This window comes from Ambystoma mexicanum, chromosome 9 (assembly GCF_040938575.1).
Source record: "Ambystoma mexicanum isolate Mex_15411 chromosome 9, UKY_AmexF1_1, whole genome shotgun sequence".
NCBI lineage: Eukaryota > Metazoa > Chordata > Amphibia > Caudata > Ambystomatidae > Ambystoma > Ambystoma mexicanum.
The window spans coordinates 1,487,123,642-1,487,147,076 of NC_090931.1; the positions used below are offsets into that span (position 1 = coordinate 1,487,123,642).

The window sequence follows — 23,435 nt, forward strand, 5'->3', positions numbered from 1 at the left end:
CATTTGAGCAGATCAAGAACTCGCTATCGGCTGACATGGCCATGGCTTCCTACGACACCACACTACAGACAGAGCTATACATAGAGGCAAGCCCTGTGGGGCTGGGGGAATCCTGGTACAAACCTCCCCATCCGGCGAGACTAAGCAAAACGCATATGCCTCTCGGGCCCTGATACTTACAGAGCAGTGATACTCCCGCATTGAGAAAGAGGCCATCGCAGTTTTGTGGGGCTACAGACATTTCCACCTCTACCTCTACGAACCGAAATTCAAAGCGCACACGGACCACAAGCCACTACTAACAATATTCACAGGCTCAACCCTGCACCCCCAGCGCGGATCACAAAGTGGTTATTACACCTCCAACAGTACGAATTTGACTTACTCTACCAAATGGGAGCCGGTAACCCTGTAGATTTCCTGTCAAGGCAGCCGAGGGCAGCAACAAGAGTCTATGGAAACAGAAGAACACATCTGCCAGATCGTGAGCACCATGAAGCAGTCAGCATTACAGACATTGGGGGTCATTACGAGTTTGGAGGCAGCCATGGTGCTATTAGCACCATGGCTGCCTCCAAAGTCGTGTCCGGGTTCTCAGAATGGGGACTTACCGGGTCATTCCAACCTTGGAGGACCCGATAAGTCCCCATTCAGAAAACCATTCCCCATTCCCATTCGAGCCCCCATAGGGCTCAATGGGAATGGGGAGGGAGCTAATAACGAGCCCGCTATTAGCTCCCTGGTCCCTTAGCTGCTCCCGCTAAGGACGGCTGGTTTTACCAGCCAGCCTTAGTGGGACCCACTAAGGGACCTCGGAATGCGGCAGTAGGGGGTTAACGGCACTGGCATCCTTACCGGTGCCATTAACCCCCTACCACGTACTCGTAATGACACCATTGTCTAAGCCACCAACGCAGACCCATGTTGCGACCTATTGAAGAACGCAATACTGGCAGGCGAGTGAAAGTCATTCCTCAGCAACAACCACCACCGCACGGCAACGGCTAAGGAGTTACTAACAGGGGTGTTCACAGGTCGTCAGGAACTGTCCATCACAAGTGATGGGCTAATTCTGAGAGGCGCACGCATCCTCATCCCGGCCAGTCTCCGGGACAGAATTATCACCCTGGCACATGAAGGACATCAAGGAATCGTTAGGACCGATCCCGAATACGCCACAGAGTGTGGTTCTTGCAATTGGACGCAAAGGTTGAGTGCCTGGTGTCGTCATGCCACCCATGCCAGGTGACCAGTGCACCACCAAGGCATGAGCCGATCTGAACAGCCCTGCAGGGCACAGCACAGTAAGATGCAAAAAGCGTTGATTTCTGCTCAGTGCAGGATACAACATACCTCCTGGTTGTCATGGACGACTACTCAGGGTACCCTGAGGTGGAGGTAATACAATGAACAGCGGCAGAGGCAGTGATATCAGCAATGGAGAAAATATTCACGAATCACGGACTACCAAAATTCATAAAGAGTGACAATTGACCCCCCTTCCAAAGGAAAGAGCTGGCAAAATACATTTATGACCTACACATCCAACACCACCACATCACCCCAACACCAATTGGTTTATGAGAATGATAAACAAGGTACTGCGCATAGCAAAGGCCCAGAACAGCCCATGGAAAGTGGAACTATGCTGATTCCTGCGGAACTGCAGGCTGACACCCCATGCTGCGACTGGCATAGACCCAGCCGACCTGATGTATGTGAGCGTTTTGAACTCCTCGATACCACACCACCCCAGCAGACAGGTGGACAACATGAACCAGCAACGAACGCACGGAAAAAGTGTGGCGGCGAAGGAATACATGAGCATTGAACGTCGAGTGAGCAGAACTCACCACACGGTGGGAGATCAGGTGCTAATCCCATGTAACGTCCCAAAGTCGAAGCTGGTGAGCCAATATGACCACACCCCATAGATCGTGGTCTGGAGGAAAGGGGCGATAATAATAGCCAGCAGGGGAAGCAGGAAAATGGCTCGGAATGCGTCTTGGTTCAAATGAGTACCCAAAACCACGTGGAAGAAGATCAAGGCCGGTCACAGGAGGAGGAAGACGAACGACATCAACAGGAACCAATCCACCCTAGAGGACTCAGAGCCTGTTCCCGACTTCCAAGCCTGAGCGACGATGCCCGATCCACCAGTTAGTCCCGCCGCTGACATAGAAGCAAGGGAGAGCCCAGCGGCAAGCCCACCTACCGGCACAGCAGGTACAACCTGAGAGAAGCCACAAGGTCCCCAGGTAGACTAAATGACTATGGCCTCATTACGACCCTGGTGTTAAGGGTTTAACGGCACTGTAAAAGGTGTCGGCGCCGTTAAACCCTTAACGCCTGATTACGAGGTCCCTTTGCGGGACCCAACCTTAGTGGCTGGTTTTTCCAGACGTTAAAGTAGGGACCCGCAAAGTGACTTTGGTGCTAATAACGGTACCGCAAATTGCGGTACCGTTATTAGCACCTTCCCCATTCCCATTGAGCCCTATGGGGCAAAAATGGGAATGGGGAAGGGCCATGGCGGCATGGGGAATTACCGCCCCACCAACCTCGGAATGGGGTGGTAATTCCCCATTCCGCCATGGCGGACACCGGCATGGTCCATGGTGCTAATAGCCTGGGTCGTAATGAGTCCCAATGTGTGCTAATAGAGACTGGACGCACGGTCGAGTTGAGACTGTTTTGTTAATTGTCAATTGTTCATTTATTTCATGGGAAAACGGCGAGGAATGTTGTATAAATGCTGCATTAGTGCGCCATGCTGGATGAGGCGGTATAAAGCTGGGGGGTTGGACTTCCGATGGGAAGCCGGCACTTCCGGAGTAACCCACAACCTGCTTCAAGCGACTTCTTTCTCAGCTCCTGTTCGGCCTGTATTATCGAGCACATGCTCCATCAGCACTGCGCTGTGTTTGGCTCCAGGCAAACCCAACATCCGCCACAGATGAACAACACGTAGGGGGACATCCTACGGCAACACAGCCCCCCCCCGTGTACATACGTAAGGACATCTGTAGGGTTCAGCATCTTGCAAACCTCAGATGCCAAGGACCATGGAGCTCACTGCTGAGCTCATTTGTATTGCTCCAGGATTACGCCCTGTAGTGTTCTCGTTTTGACTAGGTAATTAGAAGTTACTTTTGTTATTTGTTTTGGGGCAATTGACTATTGTACAGACTGTAAGTGTACTGCCTCTTTTAGTTTGAATTTCTCAGCATCCCAATTTAGCAATCACAGGTAACCAAGAGGCTTCACCTAGGAGTACATTTAGTCATATAGACCTCATACTCAACTCACAATATTATTGTTTTCCCCATGCATTTACCCACGCTACCCTCAACAGTGGTCCAGGAGCACAGTGTTCCGGTTCCAGTGCCCCCCAACCTAACCACCCTTGGGGAGGGTGAGGAACCAAAGCTCCTGTGATATATTTAACAGAGCGTACGGTTCACCGGTTTCCCCAAAGAGTACAGTCATCCTGGTTCCTGGGAGTTCAGGTTAGTGATTTTCAATCTGATATCTTACAAGGGTCGAGACAGCAGCCCCATCCCCGTGACCCTCTTTTCTCCCTCGCAACCCCCTCACTCCTCTCGACCTTACACGCTCTATCTCCTACTATCACCTACTATCACCCGTTGGACATGTATTGTCGTGGGATGCAGAAGCTGACCCTGGGGATAAAGGCGGACCCAGAAAATCCTCAGCAGATGCTGACAGTGGAGTGTGCAGATTAGCTTGTGCAAGAGTTGCAGGAGATACGAGAATGGTATCCTAATGAATTTGAAAAAGGAACCGGATGTCTGAATGGGTTATTCCACAGGATTAAAGATGGGGCGGTTCATGTTCGAGCTAAGACACGGGGATTCCCTTAGCATTGAGAGCTGAAATACAAGACAAGAACTCCCTCAATGAAGATGGCTCCTGTGCCAGACACTGTATGTATATAGTGGTACTTGAGATATATATATATAAATATATATATAGAGAGAGTTTTCATTTTTTGATGGCAGCAGTTAGCTCTAGAGCCAAAGGTCGACCTTCCGGGGGGCTGGCCCCCAACATTCTGATCTCTTTGGGATGGATTACTATATAAGAGGGTCAGTCGAATGGGAATATCTTCTCTGTGACAGCCAAAAGGCCTAGTGCAAATTCCCTTCGGTTGGTTAATAACAAAAATCTTAATAAAATCCTTACAAAATCTAATGGCAAAGGTTTCTCTCCATAAGAGATCTGAGTTTCCTGTGATTGTCGGAGGGGATCTTAATGTTCACTTAGGATCAGGGAAGAGCTCCTCTACGACAATGCGCAGGAAATAGCCTTATCAATTCCAAAGGCATGTCCGGTGCACCCTGTCATGTCTAGCCATGCCCTGCTGCTATGGGAATTGGTGACGGAGACTGGCGTCAGGGCAATGAATGGGCCAGGGGAATCTAACACGGGAGGTAGCTATACCTTTGGCAACAGCCGATTCCGTAGCATCATAGATGATATTCTGATCCTGACGAAGTGGTGGAGTAGTATCAGAGGTTTAGAGATCCTGCAAAAACGGAAAGCGACCATCTTCCGCTCTCGCAGGACTGGATGTCGGGGTAGGCAGTGACCGCTACAGGTGACATCCACACAGTACTACTAGTGAAAGCAGGGTAGTCCACTGGCAGGATGATAGAGAGCTGGAGCCATCCAGGAAGACCTTGGCTTTAAACAAGGAAGTTCTAATGACCTGTCTTGATACCATGTCTTCACTGGCAGAGACCATCAAATCCTTTACCCTATTTGTGGAGAATAGCAGGTTGACGTTTTGCCCCGTTAAGCCCGCCAAGACAAGTGGGAATGCTAGAGGAATGTCCTGACGTTCCAACGCTTACAGAGAGAAAAAGAGGTCACTTCCTGCTGCCATTAAAACGCCTTCCCCAAATGCTGCTAACATTAGAGGAAGAAGGCGGGAGTACAAACGCGAGCTGCTAAACGGAAAGGCAGCGAACGCTAGTGAACAGTGGGATGCTCCGAGTGATATGATATGATAGGTTATTCATAACACGCTTAATACCCAGAGGTTTCTAAGCACAGACCCGGCGATCAAACCTGTGGTGCTCCGCGTCGTCTTGCTTCCAAAGCGAGCACGTTGCACCTGAGCTATCCTCCCGACTCAAGTGTGGCGGCTGCTTCACATGATACCAAAACTTTCTGAAGAATTGTACTCGAAATATGAGGGCACTAGACCTGGGCCATGCTGCAGTCGCGCAAGGGCACATCCTGGAACAGGCCTGCATGAGACTGTTTAATATTTTATGCAGCTGCAGTAGGATTGTAGAGGAACCCAGGGCGCAGCCACTTGCGAGCTCCTGGTGACAATGGCCCCTTTGTCCGTCGAGGAACTTTTGGTTGTTACGAGAAGACAAAAAGCACTTTAAGCCTCGGCTTTTGATGGTGTGCAAATGATTTGTTTTGTGTTAACCTCGTTCTATGGCCCCCTTTCTTCACCCAAGTGTTTAATGGCATTATTGTCCCAATTTATAAAAAAGGTGACAGGGCCAAACCCTCTTCCTACAGTGAGTTACCTTGCTGGGCGGAACATCCAAACTCTTTAAAGGGACACTGCTCTGGACTGGAGTAGTGGGTTGAAGACCATAATCCCCTAACTAATAATCGACTTGCCTATCGGGCGGGTCAGGGGACTGTGGATCAATGTCTGGATCTTTCTCTGATACCACCCAAATATGTGTCTTTGCTGGCGTCTCCTGTCTACGTATCCTTTATGGATCCGGGTTCGGCCTGTGACCACATGGAGAGGAGGCTGCTTTGGAAACACTGGCTCCGCTGGGCATACCTAACCCAATGATCCAGATGATGGCGTGCCTTCATGCTAACTCATAGGTTTGGGTACACTATGGGAGCCATGGTCAATCAAGCAAGCCAATTAGGGTGGCAAAAGGTGTCAGGAAGGGGTGTGTACTCGCACTCCTCCTGTCCAACCTATATACGAACTCCCTAGTGTCAACATTGGACAACACCGATGTTCCCCAATGCGGTGGCAGAAGGTTGCCGGCCTTGGGCTATGCGGATGACGTAGTTCTACTTGCCCGAACACCCAAATCACTGCAGGTATCAGTGGATATGTATAGCAGCTACATGAGGATGAGAGGTCTAACCGCCAATGTCGGGAAAAGTAAGGTCATGGTTTATTTCCCTAAAAACAAAAGAATGCAGGATCTACGTATTAGTCTGAGGGTCAAAGACTCCAGGTTTGCCAGGACTTTGTCTATTTTGGGATTAACTTCAGTCAACATCTCACCGGGAAAACTAATATTGTTAACCAGAGGTTAAAAAGAAATCAAGTCCTCGGCAGCTTGTTTAGGTTTGCCAAGTCTTTGAGGCAGTTCTGTGTCGGTCATATCTTGGAGATTTATAGGTGCAAATCCATCGGCACTGGGGTGATGGGTGTGAGTTCTGGAGCTATGAGAACCTGGATACACCACAGTGGGGAAGCACTCTTTCTTGCACGCCTTTTGGGCGTGCCTCTAACGGCAGCCACACACATGATCCATGCAGAAACTGCTATTGCCTTTCTGACAGATTTGCTCAGGCTTAGGGTGAACCTAGTGTGGCAATCGGTGTGGGTGAGCAGCGAGGGAACTTTAACGCGACTTTTACTAAAGCATCTCCTCAGTTTGGGTAATTTGCCTAGCGTTAGATGGCCTTTGTTTAGCAGTATGGGCAGTAAGAGTTTAGAGTATTACTTTGATAATCCTAAAAGGTTAGAGAGTTTGCGGATCACACTGATCAAATCACATTTTTGGTCAGGTCATGCACGTTTACGTGAGATGGCAAACTGGGATAAACTATGTGTAAGATCGTACCTCCTCTTGAATCCGGCCACCGGCCCGGCTGAGTATTTATCCTTCGCCTCAAGCCAAGGGACAACATCTCTTCAGGCCTAAAAGCTCTCCACTGGCTCCTGGTTTTTGCAAGGATCAAATTCAAATCCCTGTGCATCACCCATAAGGCTGTCTGGGCCCAGGGACCACACTATCTATAACTGGCTCTCACTAAATACACTCCCTCCATTTCCTTACATTCCTCCATCACCAACTCTCTGCTGTTCAACCAATTCGCTAAACAGCATGCTGGTGGACGATCCCTCCTTTGCTAAACCCCACAGTCACTGAGATTGGTGACCAGGGCCCTTATGAGCCCACCTGCCTCCCACCCCCAACCGCCTTCAGCCTCTGCCCACCCCCTGCACTTACCTTAGGTTCCCACTGGTCTGTGCGATCACAGGCCTGCACTTATTTATTGGCAGGTGACCAGTCTCACCAAGTGATCTCTGCCAGTCACTTAACAGTCTGCAACTTACTCCCTAGCACTCCCCCCCATCCCTTTCTCTCTCTGCATGTGCACGCTCTGAAAGCTCACAAGGCCTAGTAGGTCCGCCTCTCTCTCGTTCATTATTATATTTTCCTTTCATTCCCATGTTCCCTCCCTGTTGCCCTGTGGGCTCTTTAAAACACAATTTACTTGATGTATAAGCGCCTTAAAAATGCACAATAAAAAAAATTGTCTCCAAAAAGTACCATTGGATATTATTAACCTCGGCTCGTTTAAACACCTTGGACCTCATTATGAGTCCGGCGATATTCCCCATTGCCGGGCGCTGGAACAAATTACTCTCCCATTCTCATTCGAGTCCCATTGGACTCAAAGGGAATGGGGAGGACGGATGCACCAGCACCATTAATGAATGGTGCTGGTGCATCCGTCAAGGTCTGCGAGCGGGTGCCATTCCACTCGCCAGGTCAGCCCTGGCGGGTTGAAAGGCAGCCGCTCGCAGAACTCGTAGTTTGTCGGTCTGGTAACAACGGTGCCGGTAGTTTACAGGCATTGTTGTTACCGGACCAGAAACCTTGTACTACTACATGTAAATGGCAGGGTGGTTCTGACACAGGTGACAGCCATTGTTTCTGCAGGGAATTGGATTCACTGTTGCACTTTGTGCTATTATGTCCACTTTATAAAGACTTATGTTTCGAATATCGACAGAATGTCCTTAGATCAAGCGACCTGCACCAATGGAAACCAGCACTTGTTTTACTATTGTCTGTGCCCACGGTTGAGGTTGCTTTTGCTTGTTATTTAAAAACTGCATGCTATGAAAGAATTAAGTTATGTCAGGATGTATACAAAGAATTATATTGGTATGCCTCAGACTGTTCCTCGCTTTTTTAAAATTTTGTGTGTTTCCACTTTTTAATCATGATGAGAAGGTGCCTGCCGATTTGTGCACCTAATTTGCCCGTTGGCCTTGAATTAGACCTACAGCCAAACGCGAAAGCTTGAAGGGCCAAACCATTATTCTATTGGGCTAGACTGTGGACGTGTGAGCATCTACTCAAGTACAGACAGGCAATAGGTGATGTGCTCTCTCAAGAAGTCCTTGTGCCCGACTGCTACAACATCTAACATAGAGGCCGGCCGAACAAGACCGGCATAGGCCTCGCAGTCATCCACAAGTTCTTGTGGCCCTGCACCAGACTTGACGTCAACAACATTGGCTCCTTCGAAGTCCTCTACTGCCACTTCCCACCAGATACAGTCACCTTCCATCTCATCTACAGACCTACCAACACCGCCTTCAGCAGAGACTTCACCGACCTAGTCACCACCAAGTCCCTCACGCACGCCAACAACATCTTCCTAGGCAACTTCAACCTCCCAGGGAATAAGGTCACCAAACTGATGAAGGAAGCTCTCCTCAGCCTTCTCGACACCCTCAGTCTCACACAGCACACAATAGACCCGACGCACGAGAAAGATAACATCCTCAACCTAATCATCACAGCACTGCCTTCCCTCCACTACAGCTCTCCTCTCCCGCTTGACTGGTCTGACCACCTGTCCATGCTTTTCAACATCGTGAACACCACCCCAGTTATGCACTCCCAGTCAAGCACTCCCAGCAGAACCCCATCAGATGAACCTTCAGGTCCTTCAAGAACTTCCCAGTAAAAGCCCCCATGGAGGTCCTGCCAATCTCTACATCAAATGGACTGAACACCCTCAACTGACTGCAACACTCTACTGGAAGCATTCAACGCCTCCCTCTCAGCCTCCATCAACCAGCAAATGCCCTGAAACAAAGCACATGCAAACTGAAACCATCCGTATCCTGGTAGACGCAAGAACTCAACCTCAGCAAAAGAGTCATCAGGAAACAAGAGAAAAACCTGGCACTGCTCCAGGACCGCATCCAACCTGGCGCTACCCAAGAAACCTCGAGCAACCCGTTGACAACTAATCAACACAACCAAGGACTCTTACTATCAGAGCACCATAGTAGAAGGCGACAATAAAAGCAGAGCCCTCTTCGAAGCGGCCAAGCACAGTGTCAACCTGCTACCCAACCCTGCCATTCCACACTCCATTGAAAAGTCCACTGCCATCAACAACTTCTTCATTGACAAAATCAGCAACATTCGCCAGCACAGACAACAGCTCTACATTCACAGACCCACCTCACAAAATCTTCATACCCTGTACAACATTCAAGACACTCGCTACAGAGAACTGGTAGAAACTCTGGAGGCCTCAAAGCCACATCGTATATGGACTAAATCCTCATAGAATCCATCCTCAAGACCCTCCGGAGAAGCTCTCCTTTCCTACCTGGAGATCTTCAACAGCTCCCTAACTCAAGGAACCTTCCCATTGACCTAAAGACAGGACAAATCCTCCCTCTACTAAAGAAACCTACTCTAGATCCCAACAACCTAAGAAACTATCGCCCCATCATCCATCTTCCCTTCCTAGGTAAGATCATCAAGAAAGTGGTAGCCACACAACTGCAGCAACACATCGACACCAGCAATCTCCTCCAAACCTACCAATACGGGTTCAGACCCTGATGCAGTATGAAGACGGCAACCAAACAGGTGGTCGACGGCGCACTCAATATCCTTGACGAAGGCCTCCTGGTTCTACTAAACCTCTTGGCCGTTTTCGACACAGTAGATGACCATGCGCTCACGGACAACCTACATCGGCGCATGGTTCTCAGCGACCTTGTTTTATGCTGGATGGGGTCCTACTTCGCCAACTGCCAACAGGTTGTTCAGATGGACTCCTCTAGATTGCCAATGCTACCCGTCACCTGTGGAGTCCTGCAGGTTTCCAACCTTCCCCAGTGATCTTCAATCTATACATGGAGCTGCTGGGAGCCCTCCTAGCCACACAGAACATCCAAATCCACCAATATGCTGATGACACACACCTATACCTCAAAATCTTCTCCATCAAGGACATCCATAGGCTAAAACCTGCATCTCGCTATTTCAGTCTTGCATGTCCAATGCATACTTGAAGGTCAGCCCCTCCAAGACCGAATTCCTACTCTTCACCAACACCGAACACCCAGCTATACAGACCTGGCTATCAACCATGAACTCTGAGGGCTCGACAGCTGAGCTCACCTCCTGCACCAAGTCCCTCGGGTTTCACATCGACAAACACCTTTCCTTCACGACACACATAGCTAAGAAAACTCAGAGTGCTTGGTATCAGCTCTCCCTCCTGAGGAAAGCCAAGCTCATCCTCCCTTCAGACATCTTTAGATCCACGATCAAGCACTGGTCCTATGCCACCTGGATGGGAGCAATACCCTCCTCAAAGGCCTCCCATCGTCCTCCCTTGTGCCACTGAGATGTGTAATACACACGGCCAAACGCCTCATCAAGTGTCTAAGCATATACTACTACCCTGGCCCTCATCGACCTTCACTGGCTCCCACTGCATGCACAAATCACCTTCCAGTCTTGCTGCATCATCTATAAGGCAGTTGCCCTCAACTCACACAGCATCTCCAGCATACAGCGCACCACTAGAAGCCAGGAAACGTGCAGTCTTGAAATCCAGCACTGCAAAAAGGAAAGGACCAGAAAACAAGCCTCCTCTGCCTATGAACCAAGACTATGGAACCTCCTCCCGTCAGCATCAGACAGGCCCCCACACTCCCACAATTCAGAAAAGAACTCAAGAACCATCTCTTCAAGGAGTCTCGCCTCCTCAACACCTAGGCCATCACGTCACTTCTGCGCCACCTGACCTAGTAGACGCTGTCTGCCCCTCTCCTCCCCACAGCCTGTACAGCTGTACACCTCCTCTGTGCCCCCTCCGTATCCTAGCCCCCCGCAGTATATCTGTTATGTTGACAACTCTCCGATCCATTGTGTATCTGTATTGTTGTATGACTCTGTAAAGCGCTCTGCTGCTTCTCGATGCTAGGTCCACACTCAACCATTATAATAATTATAATAATAATGGGAGGGTGATTGATTTATTTTCTAAAAATCTAAATGCCTTAAAATTATGATGCAAAGATGTGTCAGACTATTCCTGTCATTTTTAAAATATGCGTACCCACATTATACTTATTTGCTGCAAAGATGAAATATTGTTTTTAGCACTTTGGTGCCGTTCGCTGTTTTTTTACAATATGTATTGGTGATTAGTCGTCTGTGACTGAATTGTTATGTATTATGTTGTTTGATGGATCTTTAGTATCTGAATAAACAGAATTAACGATGATATAAATTGTGCCCATTGAACGCGAGAGGAGCTCAAGGGAATAAGATTGTGATAGCAGTAGATATTTTGTCAAAATGTCCTGAAGTTAGTGTATTGAAAGACATTAGTGCGAGGAAGATTATACAGTTTCTGGAAGCTGTTTTTGGAGGGAAGATGTTCTTAAAAGATTGATATTGGTCAATGGTCTGCAATTTGTAGTGAAAGAGTTTGAAGAATTTCTGGAAGTAAATAAGATACAACATGCAACAATGACTCGATACCATCCTAAAGGAAATGCTGTCATTGAACGTTTTAACAGAACCCTAATTGATGTGGTTAGAGTAGCGACAACCACTGGGGGTGATTGAGTATGAGTGGTGATGGAAGGGGTCTTCCAAAAGAGGCTAGCTCCACACAGTACTATAGGCACATTGCCATTTGAAAGATTGTGGAGACGAAAGCCAAATACTAGATTGTGTCCGGAGTGGCTGAACAGATCAGGTGCAGTTAAGGTGAAGGAAGAAGAAATGACAAGAAGGGTGGAAGTGCAAGGATTAGCATCTGAAGAAAGGTATGACATGTTAAACTGTGTGCGGGTCATACCCATGCCTAAGGGTACAGTCATAAAAGTGAAGTTGGAGCGAAATGTGCAAAAGGGCATGTCAAAGTTCTCAAAAGCTGTGGTGGTCAAGGTGGATTTGGGAAATTCAGTGAGATTGGAAAATGGAGAAATATGGAACAAAGAAAGGGGTGCTAAGATGCCACGGTGAAGAGATAGAATGATTTGACATGGTTTTTATATGTATATATATATATATATTGTTTGTATGTATGTTTGTATGTAAAGGAAAGGAGATGCTTTACATATTGATATGGGAATGTTAGTTAAAGTATTGGTCAGGTAGGCAAATCTGCATGAAAGTCTGATACAAAATAGATTGTAAATAAACAGAAGCCCAGCAGTGAATGGAATATAGAATGTGGAAGCAAAGGTCCGACTGGAGATAGAAGTAGATGGGAGGATCTAGAATGTGTACGTTTGAAAGGAGTGAGGGGGTTGCGAGGGAGAGGGGAGGATTATATGGCTGAGGCTGCTGTAACGTTATTGCTCAACAAAGAAAGGCCAAATACTGTGGGAGTCTCCACCCTCAATAGAGGGCTTCCAGGAAAGGCTGGTGCAGCCTTTACTCTTTCTGTGGTGGATAGAATGAGTACCCTTTACTTGAAAATTACTGACATATAGTATCGTGGAGCTTGGTCGGCCCAGTGTTGAAGTGCCTTATAAAAACAAGATATATCAATAATAATAAGCATTCTGATTATTAATTTTATTAGTGCATTATGGAAACCTAGTCTGTGTCTGCAATGTAGGCTTACTCATGTTGTGGTGCACATCGGGAAAGAACTTGAGCTCCTGGATTTCTAATTAATGCCCTTATCACACTTCTCCAGACAGGGCACATAATTTGGATGGTGCACTTCGTTTGCAATAACTGACAAATAACACAGTAAGGGGAGGTTTGAAAGTGTCTGGAAGGGGTGTGAGGTGCATCACAACAGGCGCCATATCGGCACCCAATTTTGGGGCTGGATATTGTGGGGAGACCACCCCCCCCATCTCAAGACTTGCAGGAACTTCCTTTTCCAATCCTGGGGATTTCACATGGAACACCCTCCCTCCTTCACTCCCCACACACAAACACCTGTCCCCACATGCTGACCCAGGAGGGGGAAACAGAAGAGATGTCCTTTGCGCCGGAGGTTGAAGTTGGGCGGGGGCTTCCCATGAATATCCCAAGGTGATTACTGTGCACCATCAGGCTGACCCAGCGGCGCATGGCAGAAGCCTACTGGATGGACTCGGCCAGACAGGTTCCTCTTTGTAACCCTTGCTGGCTCAAGGTGTAGCCGAGAGGCTGATCTCCCTCAGGGCTGGGAGGTAGCGAGTGGCCATGGAATAGGCAGTGTTTCCATTCGGCTCTCAAGATCAAGTGTACTACTTACTGTGTCAATTTGTCGAATGAGAGAAGGGCGGACCTCAAGCTCCAGCATCCAGTCACTCTGCAGGATTTTCTTCTGAAAGCGCTCGAGCTTCAGTTGCCTCTCCAAGGCATCTATGAGGCCCAGCAGCTCCTGAGCCGGGCCGTGTGAACTGTCCTTGCCTTCCTGCTCAAGCCTCTGCTGGAGGGTATCTAGGGCCTTCCTCCTGTCCTCCAGTTGATGCTGTAGGCTGCCAATCCTTTGGATGGTCTCTTGTACCTGCATTTCCAAGGCTTCTGCTCGCTCTGCTCTCCAGAGGAGAAACATCAACTCCTCCCGCCGCTCTCTCAACCTGGCCCTTATGTCGCCGAGGTTCTCCAACCAACCATCATCGTCATCATTGCTACGGTCGCCATTTAAGGAGGCATTTGAGTGAGAACCAGAGAGGCTCAACTGTCTCCCCTTTGAAGGATGATGGCGCAGTCTGGGTTGCTTGGTACAAAACTCAGAGAGGCTACTTCCCTGGACCTCTTTGGATAAGAGTTGAATAGACTGGCTGCGGCGTTCATGGAGGTGGACCCACTGCCTGGCTAAGGTGGCAGTGGCCAGACTCTTGTAGAAGACATCCGGTACCAGCCTGAAAACTTTGGCAAAGGGGGCCACATTCCCGAAGGCATGGAGGTCCAGCAGGCTATCGGAGGCAAAGCTTTTCTCATTGATCGCCCCACCCTTGAGGAGCAGAGCCCATTTCCTCCTGTGGTTGAACAGCTCTTTGGCGGTTTCGGTGATGGAGGTCATAGAATGGGGCCGCTTTATGTTAAGAAGCCCTGATCCAGATGAGCTGACGGAGTTTAAGGACTCGTTCAAAGAAAGGTTGGGCGGCTCAAGCGTCTCCATGTCCTCGTTGACGTACAAGTTCTCACATAGTGGGAAAACAATTTTGGTATCAAACATCTCCTTCAGCGACCTCAAGTATCCCACGTATGACACAAACCACGAGACGTATCCTTGAATGTCAGATCTGCCCTCGTTGAAGGTGAGCTTCACCGCGTCTTTCTTGGGCCAGTTCTTGCTTTCAGCGAGTTTCGCCAGCTGCTCTATGCTGTCCAGTTCCTCTGTGCAGTTTTCGGTCAGCAGTGCCAGCAAGTTGTAGAACGTTTGGAGGTCGAATGTCTTCTGGCAGCTCTGCACATGCTCCTCAAAGGTTTGTATTTCGCTACGTAGGGAAGCGTAGAGGGGCTCCATGGACTCTGGGGGACCCTGAAAAGCAGCAAATGGCACGATTAATAGAGAACTAGGCTAACATCCCCAAAGATGTCCTCATCTGTTTAAGAGAAGCGTCCCCCCCCATAAAGCGACATTCCGAAGCATGTACTCTATCAACACATCACCACCCATGAATGACAGACCATCTTAGACTATCAAACACATGTGGATCCACCGTCAAAATGTGTTTATCTTCCACCAAAATGTATCCCTCCTTCTCATCGCCTAATAACTCCTATGTACAATCGGAACCCTTTCGGTTCATAGCTGTACCCATCCTATGTGGGTCAGTGGGTAGGCCTGATGTATTTAAAACATGTGACATGCCATTAGGGGTCTGTTACAGAAAAGGAGGGTTATGGCTGCCTGATGGCTCTAGGCAAACAATGTTTCTCTTCTTCCCAACAGTTTAGGACTGTGATGTGCTACTAGGAGAGGTAAGTGGCAGGTCAGTCTGTTCCAGATCAGAATCTGGGCATGGTTGCCCAGCCCAGGGAACTACCATCGTAATGAGTAATGTGAGATTCCCAAGAGCTGTATAGGGCGAGGCCACACTCAACGCTGATTCAGACAATGTCCCTGCTGCAAGTGCAGTATTGCCAAGACCCTGGCAGCGGGTGCCCTGCTTCGAAGGTGCCTTAGGCCACCGCCCACGATAAAAGGCACAGCTCTGTGGGAATATGAGAGAGAGAGAGAGAGAGAGAGAAGTGTATTGGAGCTGGCAGACCATATACAAAGCACCAGGCAATCTCAGAGGGCCCTGGCAAGGACAGAACACAAGATTATTAAACATGAATTCCCTAATGAGAAGTTAGGCCCACCACCTTATTACACCAGCCCCATGTAGATGGAACTAGGTTCTTAACATCCCAATATAGGTTCCTGATCGGCTGAGCATACAGTGGTGTGCTAGCAGGCAAACCTATAAATGAAAGGAATTGAATGATATTGCCAGAGACGTAGACGGAAGAAAAGGAGTAATAAGTATCTCCTAATAGAGATGCTCTGCTGGAGGAAGGGTTCTATGTTCATTTATCAACAGTCTTTTTTCCAATGTTTTTCTGTGATTTTTCTTCCTCGAACCCTTCCTTCCAACCCTTCTCCTCCCCTATTAATTGTACAGTATTCCCTACCCCAACCCCTTATATACCCTTGCCCACACCCCATATATTTGTCAATGAGATCTTTAGGAGAAAATAATTTGGAAAAAAACCATCAAAAAAACGACTGTCGATGAATAACCGTTATACCGCATGAACATGCTAGTGAAGTCCTGCAACTGCAAGTATGCGCGGTCATGAAGGCCAGCAAGATTGGATGTCCGAGTTCACAATATGCATCGGGGGATTGGTTACAAGATGAAGCACCTCAAATAAAAACGGGATCCTCCCAAGCAGAGCAAAGGTCAGGGTGGTTCTTCTCGTCGGTTAGGTCGGGTCTCTTCCTTCTTAGAATCGTCCCCTTGCCCATTGCCCCTTCCTTCAAATACGGGGAACTAGGCCTTCCCAGCCCTAGAAGCAAGTGTCCAAGATGGTACAGTTCACAAAGGGATTACGCCACCCTTCTCTGGCATGACGGGCTTTACAGTGACCAAATTCCTCTTCTTGATCTGAATTAGATGAGGGATTGGCAGGGCGCCATACACAGGTAGAACACTGGACTTAGCCCGCAGGGAGAGCTGGAGGTGTGTCCCTGGAACTATCTGGGATTTCCTTTCCCAAGCTCCCACAGCAATATCCCTGCTCCAAGGATATCATTGGATCAGGGATCATGGGAGCCACCAGATAATTGGAGCCTGTGGTCTGGTTCTGCCTTATTGGTTAAACTGAAACTCCTTTCAATACATAAACGCAGAATTGCTGGCTGTGGGGAGTTTGTGGGACACCCAACCACCCCGGCTGTCAGCTTCTCATAAAACGACTTGTAAGGCTGGTGATTAAGCAAATGGATGTGAGGAGCTGCTGAAGGTGTCAAGGATAACACTGTGACAAAGCTGGCAATGCAGTCTTTTCCAGAATGCAGGTGGTACCGGGGGAGGGGGCATTGGTGATTCAATGATTGCATGAAAAAGCAAGGGTTCTCAAGGGGAGCCAATAATGACATTGGAAGAAAACAGTACCCCACAAGCTCCAGGAGTTGGGGCATAAGGGGTGGGGAGCATGGACCCCAAGTATCATCAGTAACCACTTGAGAAACGATGAACCCCTAATTCCTTTCATAACAAATACAGTTATTGCAGATGTCTGGGGTCAGCCATATCAATCGCTGCAGTCCCCCAAGTTACCCGAAGACAAGGCTGGATCCATGAGCTCTGCTCACCGTTTGAAATTGAGTGTAGAAAGCCAAAGGTACCACAAGTGGGCAATAACACACATTAGCACACCCTCTCCTAACAAAATACCTTTTCGTGAATGAATCTGAGGCAGGAGAGCCTTGGCTAAGCTCCCAGACCTCCACCAGTCTAGGAAATTCAATGATCTCAGCAGATCTTTCAATTTTAGAAAGGAAAGGAGTGAACGGCAAAGAAGAAGGGAGTGAACGTGGCAAAGAGTTGAGTGGCTGGTCAGAACAGGGAGTTATTCTCTATCACAGAAGGATGCTACACATAGAGATGGTAGTGTTATAACAATTTTGAAAGAGAAGTTGGTGTAGCAAAAGCGTTCAAAGTCACAGGGAGTGAAAGAACAAGCAGGTAGGTCCATTCACGATTGTTCACGTGAATAAACCTACATGTGTGAATGGAATGGCACTGTGCAGTAGCAATGCTTTCATTTCCCTGCACATAGGCTGGACTGGATTTGGGGTGATTGCATAATGAGAAGATGAACTGGAAGAAGGAAGGAATGCTAGGGAAAAGGGGGTAAAAAAGACCTCCACATTAGAAGAGGTTTTGCTCACTAGGATAGACAGTGAGCTCCAACAGTCTTTACAAAACGAGGAACTGGAGAACTGTTCAAAGAGAGTTAATCTAAATACGGTTGGTGTACCAGAAGGTGAGGCCGTAGGTGTCAGAACAGAATCCCTGCTGGTCTCTCTTCTGCAGAAGTATCTGATTTACGACCCAAACCTTTGAGGCTCTTTAGACTGGCAGGGCTCAGCGTCCCTATGGGTGGCACCCCAGAACTATCATTGCTTACGTTAAGACCTCAGAAAGAAGGATGTCATTATGATTACGGCCAACGAGCTACAAATGATTGTTTGCAATTTGGGGGTTTCTTTCCAGATTTTTCTGGACATATCCTATGGAATGTCTCAAGGGCAAACAAATGTACACTTATATCAGAGTTTAAAGTGGTATGGGATTGGGCTTCGATCTTCCGGCTATCCATGTAAGTGCTGGTTAAATGCACTCGTAAGAAGTAACTTCATTGAAAGGTTTCTTGCAGGAATGACATACAAAAACATATAGTGGATAGGCATAACCACAGATTAATTAATGCCATTTATTAGTACATAGTAACTTAATAACTTGGCTGTTGCCTTGATTTAGTACTATCAGAGGAAAAGCAGATATGGGCGGATGGTCTTGAAGGGCCTGGATACCGCTGGTAATCAGGAAAGGTTGGGTTGGATCAGGAACTTTTTGGTAAGATGTTGGACCCAGATTGGGCTGTGAGAGTTATTCTCTGGTGGTTAAACTGGAAAGCAAACATTAAATGTTTGAATTTGTCTTCATCACAGCATGCAGACAATTATTGACCCGTGTTCAGGGTCTACATTGCACCGTTTTAACTCCTTCTGTAATAAGTAGTGGCAGAGGCATTGCTGGGGAGGGCGCGGGAGGGGTCTATAGCCCCGGGTCTTTTGTTTGTAATGCCAGATAGAAGCTCAGGGGCTACAACCAAAAGGCTCTAGCTAGCCCTGAGTGAGTGCTGACAGTCCTGACATTAGCGTAGCCCCGGATCTTTTGCAGACATAGCAACACCCCTGAGGAGTGGAGGGGAGACATTAATAACGTAAGAGGTTTACAAAAATGGAGGGATGGGAACGTAAAAGACACGAAAAACCTACACGAAGCATCTATTGCTTACAAACTATTTCATTTACATGATCATTTTTTAACCATGAATAAATAAACATTGACAAAGCCATAAGGTTTTGTTTGTCAATATGTCATGACACATGAGTTACTTCAAAAGCCCAATAAACTTCCTGCCATTACTAACAGACATCAACAAAGTTCATACCATTACTAGTCAAAGAACTTAACACAAACAGCAATATACTACCAATGAAAAAGAAGATCAAAGCAAATACTGTTCTGCCAAACCTGAGACATCGAGAACTCTTTTCACTAAATTGCCAGCAGAAGCAACCAACTGAAACTAAACTATGTTCACTTTCCAGCAGAACAAAATGGCAAAATATTCATAAAGAGGGAATAGTGACACGTGAGTAAAGCATGTGTTTATTCATGCATGTTTGCCATCTATCACTACCTAAACTGAGATATGGCCCTTGTGGCTTAGGATGATGCGTGTGCATCAGTTCGTCTTATTCGAATGGGATGTCGCTGTGCCCTGTCCACCTGTAGGTAGGGGCGAGCGAAATGCTCACATGCAAAGCCAAAAGTGCAGAATCCACACTGGAATCTGCTTCCGCCCGTTCATCGAAATCAGCATTACAGTTTCACCACCACTGAAATTTCATCAGGTTTTGTGCAGTTTTGCGCTGTATTTTGTTCCCATGTTCATTTCGTGTAGCGTGACGAGAAACTTTGCACAAGTCTTTTTTATCATCCGTATTAGTTTCATGCGAGAGACTATGCAAGGTTTTTCGATTCATGATAGGTTTATCCAGCGTCACAAGAAAATTGTGCAGGTCTATTTTCGATCTGTGCTAGGTTTGCGCCATGAGATACTTTGTGCAGATCTTTTATTCTTGCCGTACTAGTTTTGTGCAATGGCACAAGAATCTTTGTGTAGGTCTTTTTTATCTGTGGTAGTTTTGTCCAGTGATATAAGTCATTTATAACGTGCCTATACACAAGTGTTTCAAGGCGCGACAAGACAAGGTAGGGAAGACAGAGGGAGGACAAGACAAACAATCTTACTAGGCCTTGTGTCATTCAGATTGTGCATGTGCGACAGCGCAAGGTGCAGGGGGGAAGGGAGAGCAGAAAGTGCCAGAGATAAGGAGGTGGGAAGTGCAATCTGGGCAGCAATTGCTCTGAGTCAGTGCAGTCAGGGCAGCGCGGCTCTGGGTAAGTGCAAGCAGGGAGGGGACTGTAGAGGTTACAGTTACAGCCCCTAAGTGCCCTTTAGGCCCGGAGACAGTGCAGTGGAGACTGATCATGGAGGTGCCTGGCAACCAATGAGGCCTTGAGGGTAGCCAGGCAAACAGTCGGCACAGCAGACAGCCAGGTCCGCAGGGGAAGGGAAGAGAGAAAGCAGAGGAGAAAAGGTAGGTCTTGAGCTGCTTCCGGAACTTCGGGAGGTCCGACTCAAGTTTGAGAGGGACAGGGAGACCATTCCAGAGGGAGGCACCTGCAGAGGAGAGAGATCTAACTCCCACTCTCTGCCTGGAGAAGCGTCTGACCCTTGGAGAGTTGGAGGTAGCTGAGCGAAGGACTCAGGAAGGAAGGTATTTTGGACGAGAGATTTGGATATAATGCAAGACCCGGCCCCAGAAAGCCTTGTGGACGATGCATAGGGTCTTGACCTTGATCCTTGCAGCACCGGGAGCCAGTGGAGAGATTTCAGGGCTGGAGAGATACGGTCCCTGGACGTGAGGCCAAGGATGAGTCTTGCAGTCCTTTTCTGGATTATTTGAAGAGGGCGTAGAGTAGAGGAAGGCAGATTGAGTAAGAGGCTGTTGCAGTAGTCCAGCCTAGAGAGAACAAGGGCTCTGGAGACAGTGAGCTTCCTGGGGAAGTGAGAAAAGGAAAAATACCTCTGAGGAGGTGCAACTGGTAGTGGGGCTTCTTGGCAAGGTCTGTGTCATGAGGAGAGAAGGAGAGAGTGGAGACGAAGCTGACACCAAGGTTTTTTGCCTCACAGGAAGGCGAAGCAAAAGGGCCCAAGGAGGGCGGCCAGAGTGAGAGAGAAAGTGGGAGCAGGGGTCCCAATGAGAAGGATCTCTGTCTTACGGGCATTAAAGCAGAGATCGTTAGAGGCACACCAATCCTGAATTGCGGACAGAGAGTCAGCAATGAGTGGGAGAGGAGGCTGAAGGGAGCCTGAAAGAGAGCTGAGTGCCATCCGCCTAACACTGAAAGTTAGAGATCTGGTGGGCCAAAGAGGCCATGTAGACATTGAAGAGCCAGGGTAAGAGGGTGGAGCTGTGGGGAACACCACATGGAGAGAGGGGTGGTGGAGAGGAAGGACCCAATTTAGACCTGGGAGGGTCGGTCCAGAAGGAAGGAGGCCAACCACTCCAGGGTCTGATCCGTGATGCCCAGGCGATTGATTAGGATGCTGTGATTGACGGTGTCAACGGCAGAGGAAAGGTCAAGGAGGATGAGAACAGAAGGAAGGCTGGAGTCAAGATTAGAAAGCAGGACTTCACGGGCATTCAGGAGAGTGGTTTCCATGCCCCTGGCAGCTCTTGAGCCAGACTGATGGTCATGGAGGCAACCAACAGGTTTGGTGTGGAGAGCAAGCTGGGCGATGACCAGATTTTCCAGGAGTTTGGCCAGGAAAGGAGTGATAGAGATCGGGTGGTAGTTAGCCAGGCAGGTAGGATCGGCCGAAGTCTTTTTAAGAAGGGGGTGCACAAGGGAATGCTTGAAGAGGGAGGGGAAAGATCCAGTGCCAAAAGAGTGACTGCAGAAATCGGCCAAGGCTGGAGCGATGGTGTCGACGTGGTCCTTGATGGTTCTGCAGGAGAAGGGGAGCACCTGCTTGGATGACACCTTTATGGATCGGACTTGTCTAGAAACGTTGTCAAGTGTAGTCGGAGAGAAAGAGGAGAAAGGCGGTGGAGAGGGAGAGGTGGGCAGATTGTGGACGAGAGAGAGAGGTAGAGGGAGAGAAGGAGAGAAAGGACAGGATGTCCAGAGTTTTAGTGGTGAAGTGAGAAGCCAGAGCTGTACAGAGGGCATGGAAGGGAACAGGAGAGGTGGAGAGTGCAGAGGGATTGGTCAGTGCCATTCATATTTTAAAGAGTTCGGTCGTGTTGTTAGAGGCCTCAGAGATCCGCCTGAGAAACTTTGCACGGTTTCCATGATCCCTGCTAGTGCCACACAACGACACAAGAAACTTTGCGTGGTCATATTTTAGATCCATACTAGTTTTGCATTGAGGCACAAGAAACTTTATGTTGTTTTTCGAACTGCGCTAAGTTCGCACAGCAGCACGAAAAACTTTGTGCTGTTCTTTTCGATTCGTGCTAGGTTTGCGCAATGGAACGAGAAACTTTGCGCCGATTTTTGTTCGATTAGTACTCGGTTGGCGCAGCGGCACAAGAACCTTTGTGGCATTATGTTCAATTTGTGATATGTTCGCGTAGCGGATTGAGAACATTTGCACAGATTTTGTTTGATTCGTACTAGGTTTGCGCAGCGGCATTTGAAACTTTGTGCCGTTCTTTTCAATCTGTGTTAGGTCCACACATCGGCAGTAGAAACTTTGTGCCGCTCTTTTCAATCTGTGTTAGGTCCACACATCGGCAGTAGAAACTTTGTGCCGCTCTTTTCAATCTGTGTTAGGTCCACACATCGGCAGTAGAAACTTTGTGCCGCTCTTTTCAATCTGTGTTAGGTCCACACATCGGCAGTAGAAACTTTGTGCCGCTCTTTTCAATCTGTGTTAGGTCCACACATCGGCAGTAGAAACTTTGTGCCGCTCTTTCGGATCCATGCGACCTAGCATGGATCCAAAGAGCGGCACAAAGTTTCTACTTTTCTACTGCAGCTGCACGAGAAACTTTGCGTGGCTCTTTACGATATGCAGGGTTGGTGGAACAGCAGATTGCGACGAAACAGACCCCAAACTTCCAGAATTTCACACTTTTGCGCAGCCCTGCTCGTAGATTAATTAGACTGGTTGTTCCCATGTCTGTTGCAGATTAATAATGTATTAAGGAAATGCTGTCTGGTGGTGTGTGGGTAAACAAGTGGTGCAAAACCTTTACCATCAGGCTGTCACACATGCACCGTCTTCCTTGACCCGCAGTCTGTTTCCTGTGTGCTCTCCTTTGCTCTCCTGCAGTCTGTCACTTACGGACTCTCCTCTTTAACCTGCAGCCTGTCACTTGTGGGGATTCCTGACTCGTCCACAGTCTGCACCTTATGTAATGTCCTTCGCCTGAGGTCTGTCACTATATACTCCCTTCACTTGTAGGCTGTCAATCATGCACCCTGCGCACTCACAGGCGGTCTGACACTCACGTGCTCCTTTCACTCACCTACAGCCGACACTCATGGAATTTTGTAGGCTGTCAATCATGCACCCTGCGCACTCACAGGCGGTCTGACACTCACGTGCTCCTTTCACTCACCTACAGCCGACACTCATGGAATTTTGTAAGCTGTCAATCATGCACCCTGCGCACTCACAGGCGGTCTGCCACTCACGTTCTCCTTTCACTCACCTACAGCCGACACTCATGGAATTTACCAACTCGGCAGCCTGGAGTCTGTCACTCGTGCGCCCTCTTCACTCGCAGCTTCCTGTCACCCG

The 23,435-nt window shown here is 48.3% G+C and overlaps 1 protein-coding gene across 1 annotated transcript in view; it reads right to left on the bottom strand.

The window, feature by feature from the left end:
* Nucleotides 1–23,435, bottom strand: part of LOC138489822 (uncharacterized) — a 47,157-nt gene that overhangs the window by 23,385 nt on the left and 337 nt on the right. Inside the window, exon 2 of the mRNA XM_069617398.1 lies at nt 13,573–14,808. Coding sequence (XP_069473499.1) covers nt 13,573–14,793 — 1,221 coding nt within the window. The 5' untranslated portion in view covers nt 14,794–14,808. The remainder of the gene's footprint in view (nt 1–13,572; nt 14,809–23,435) is intronic.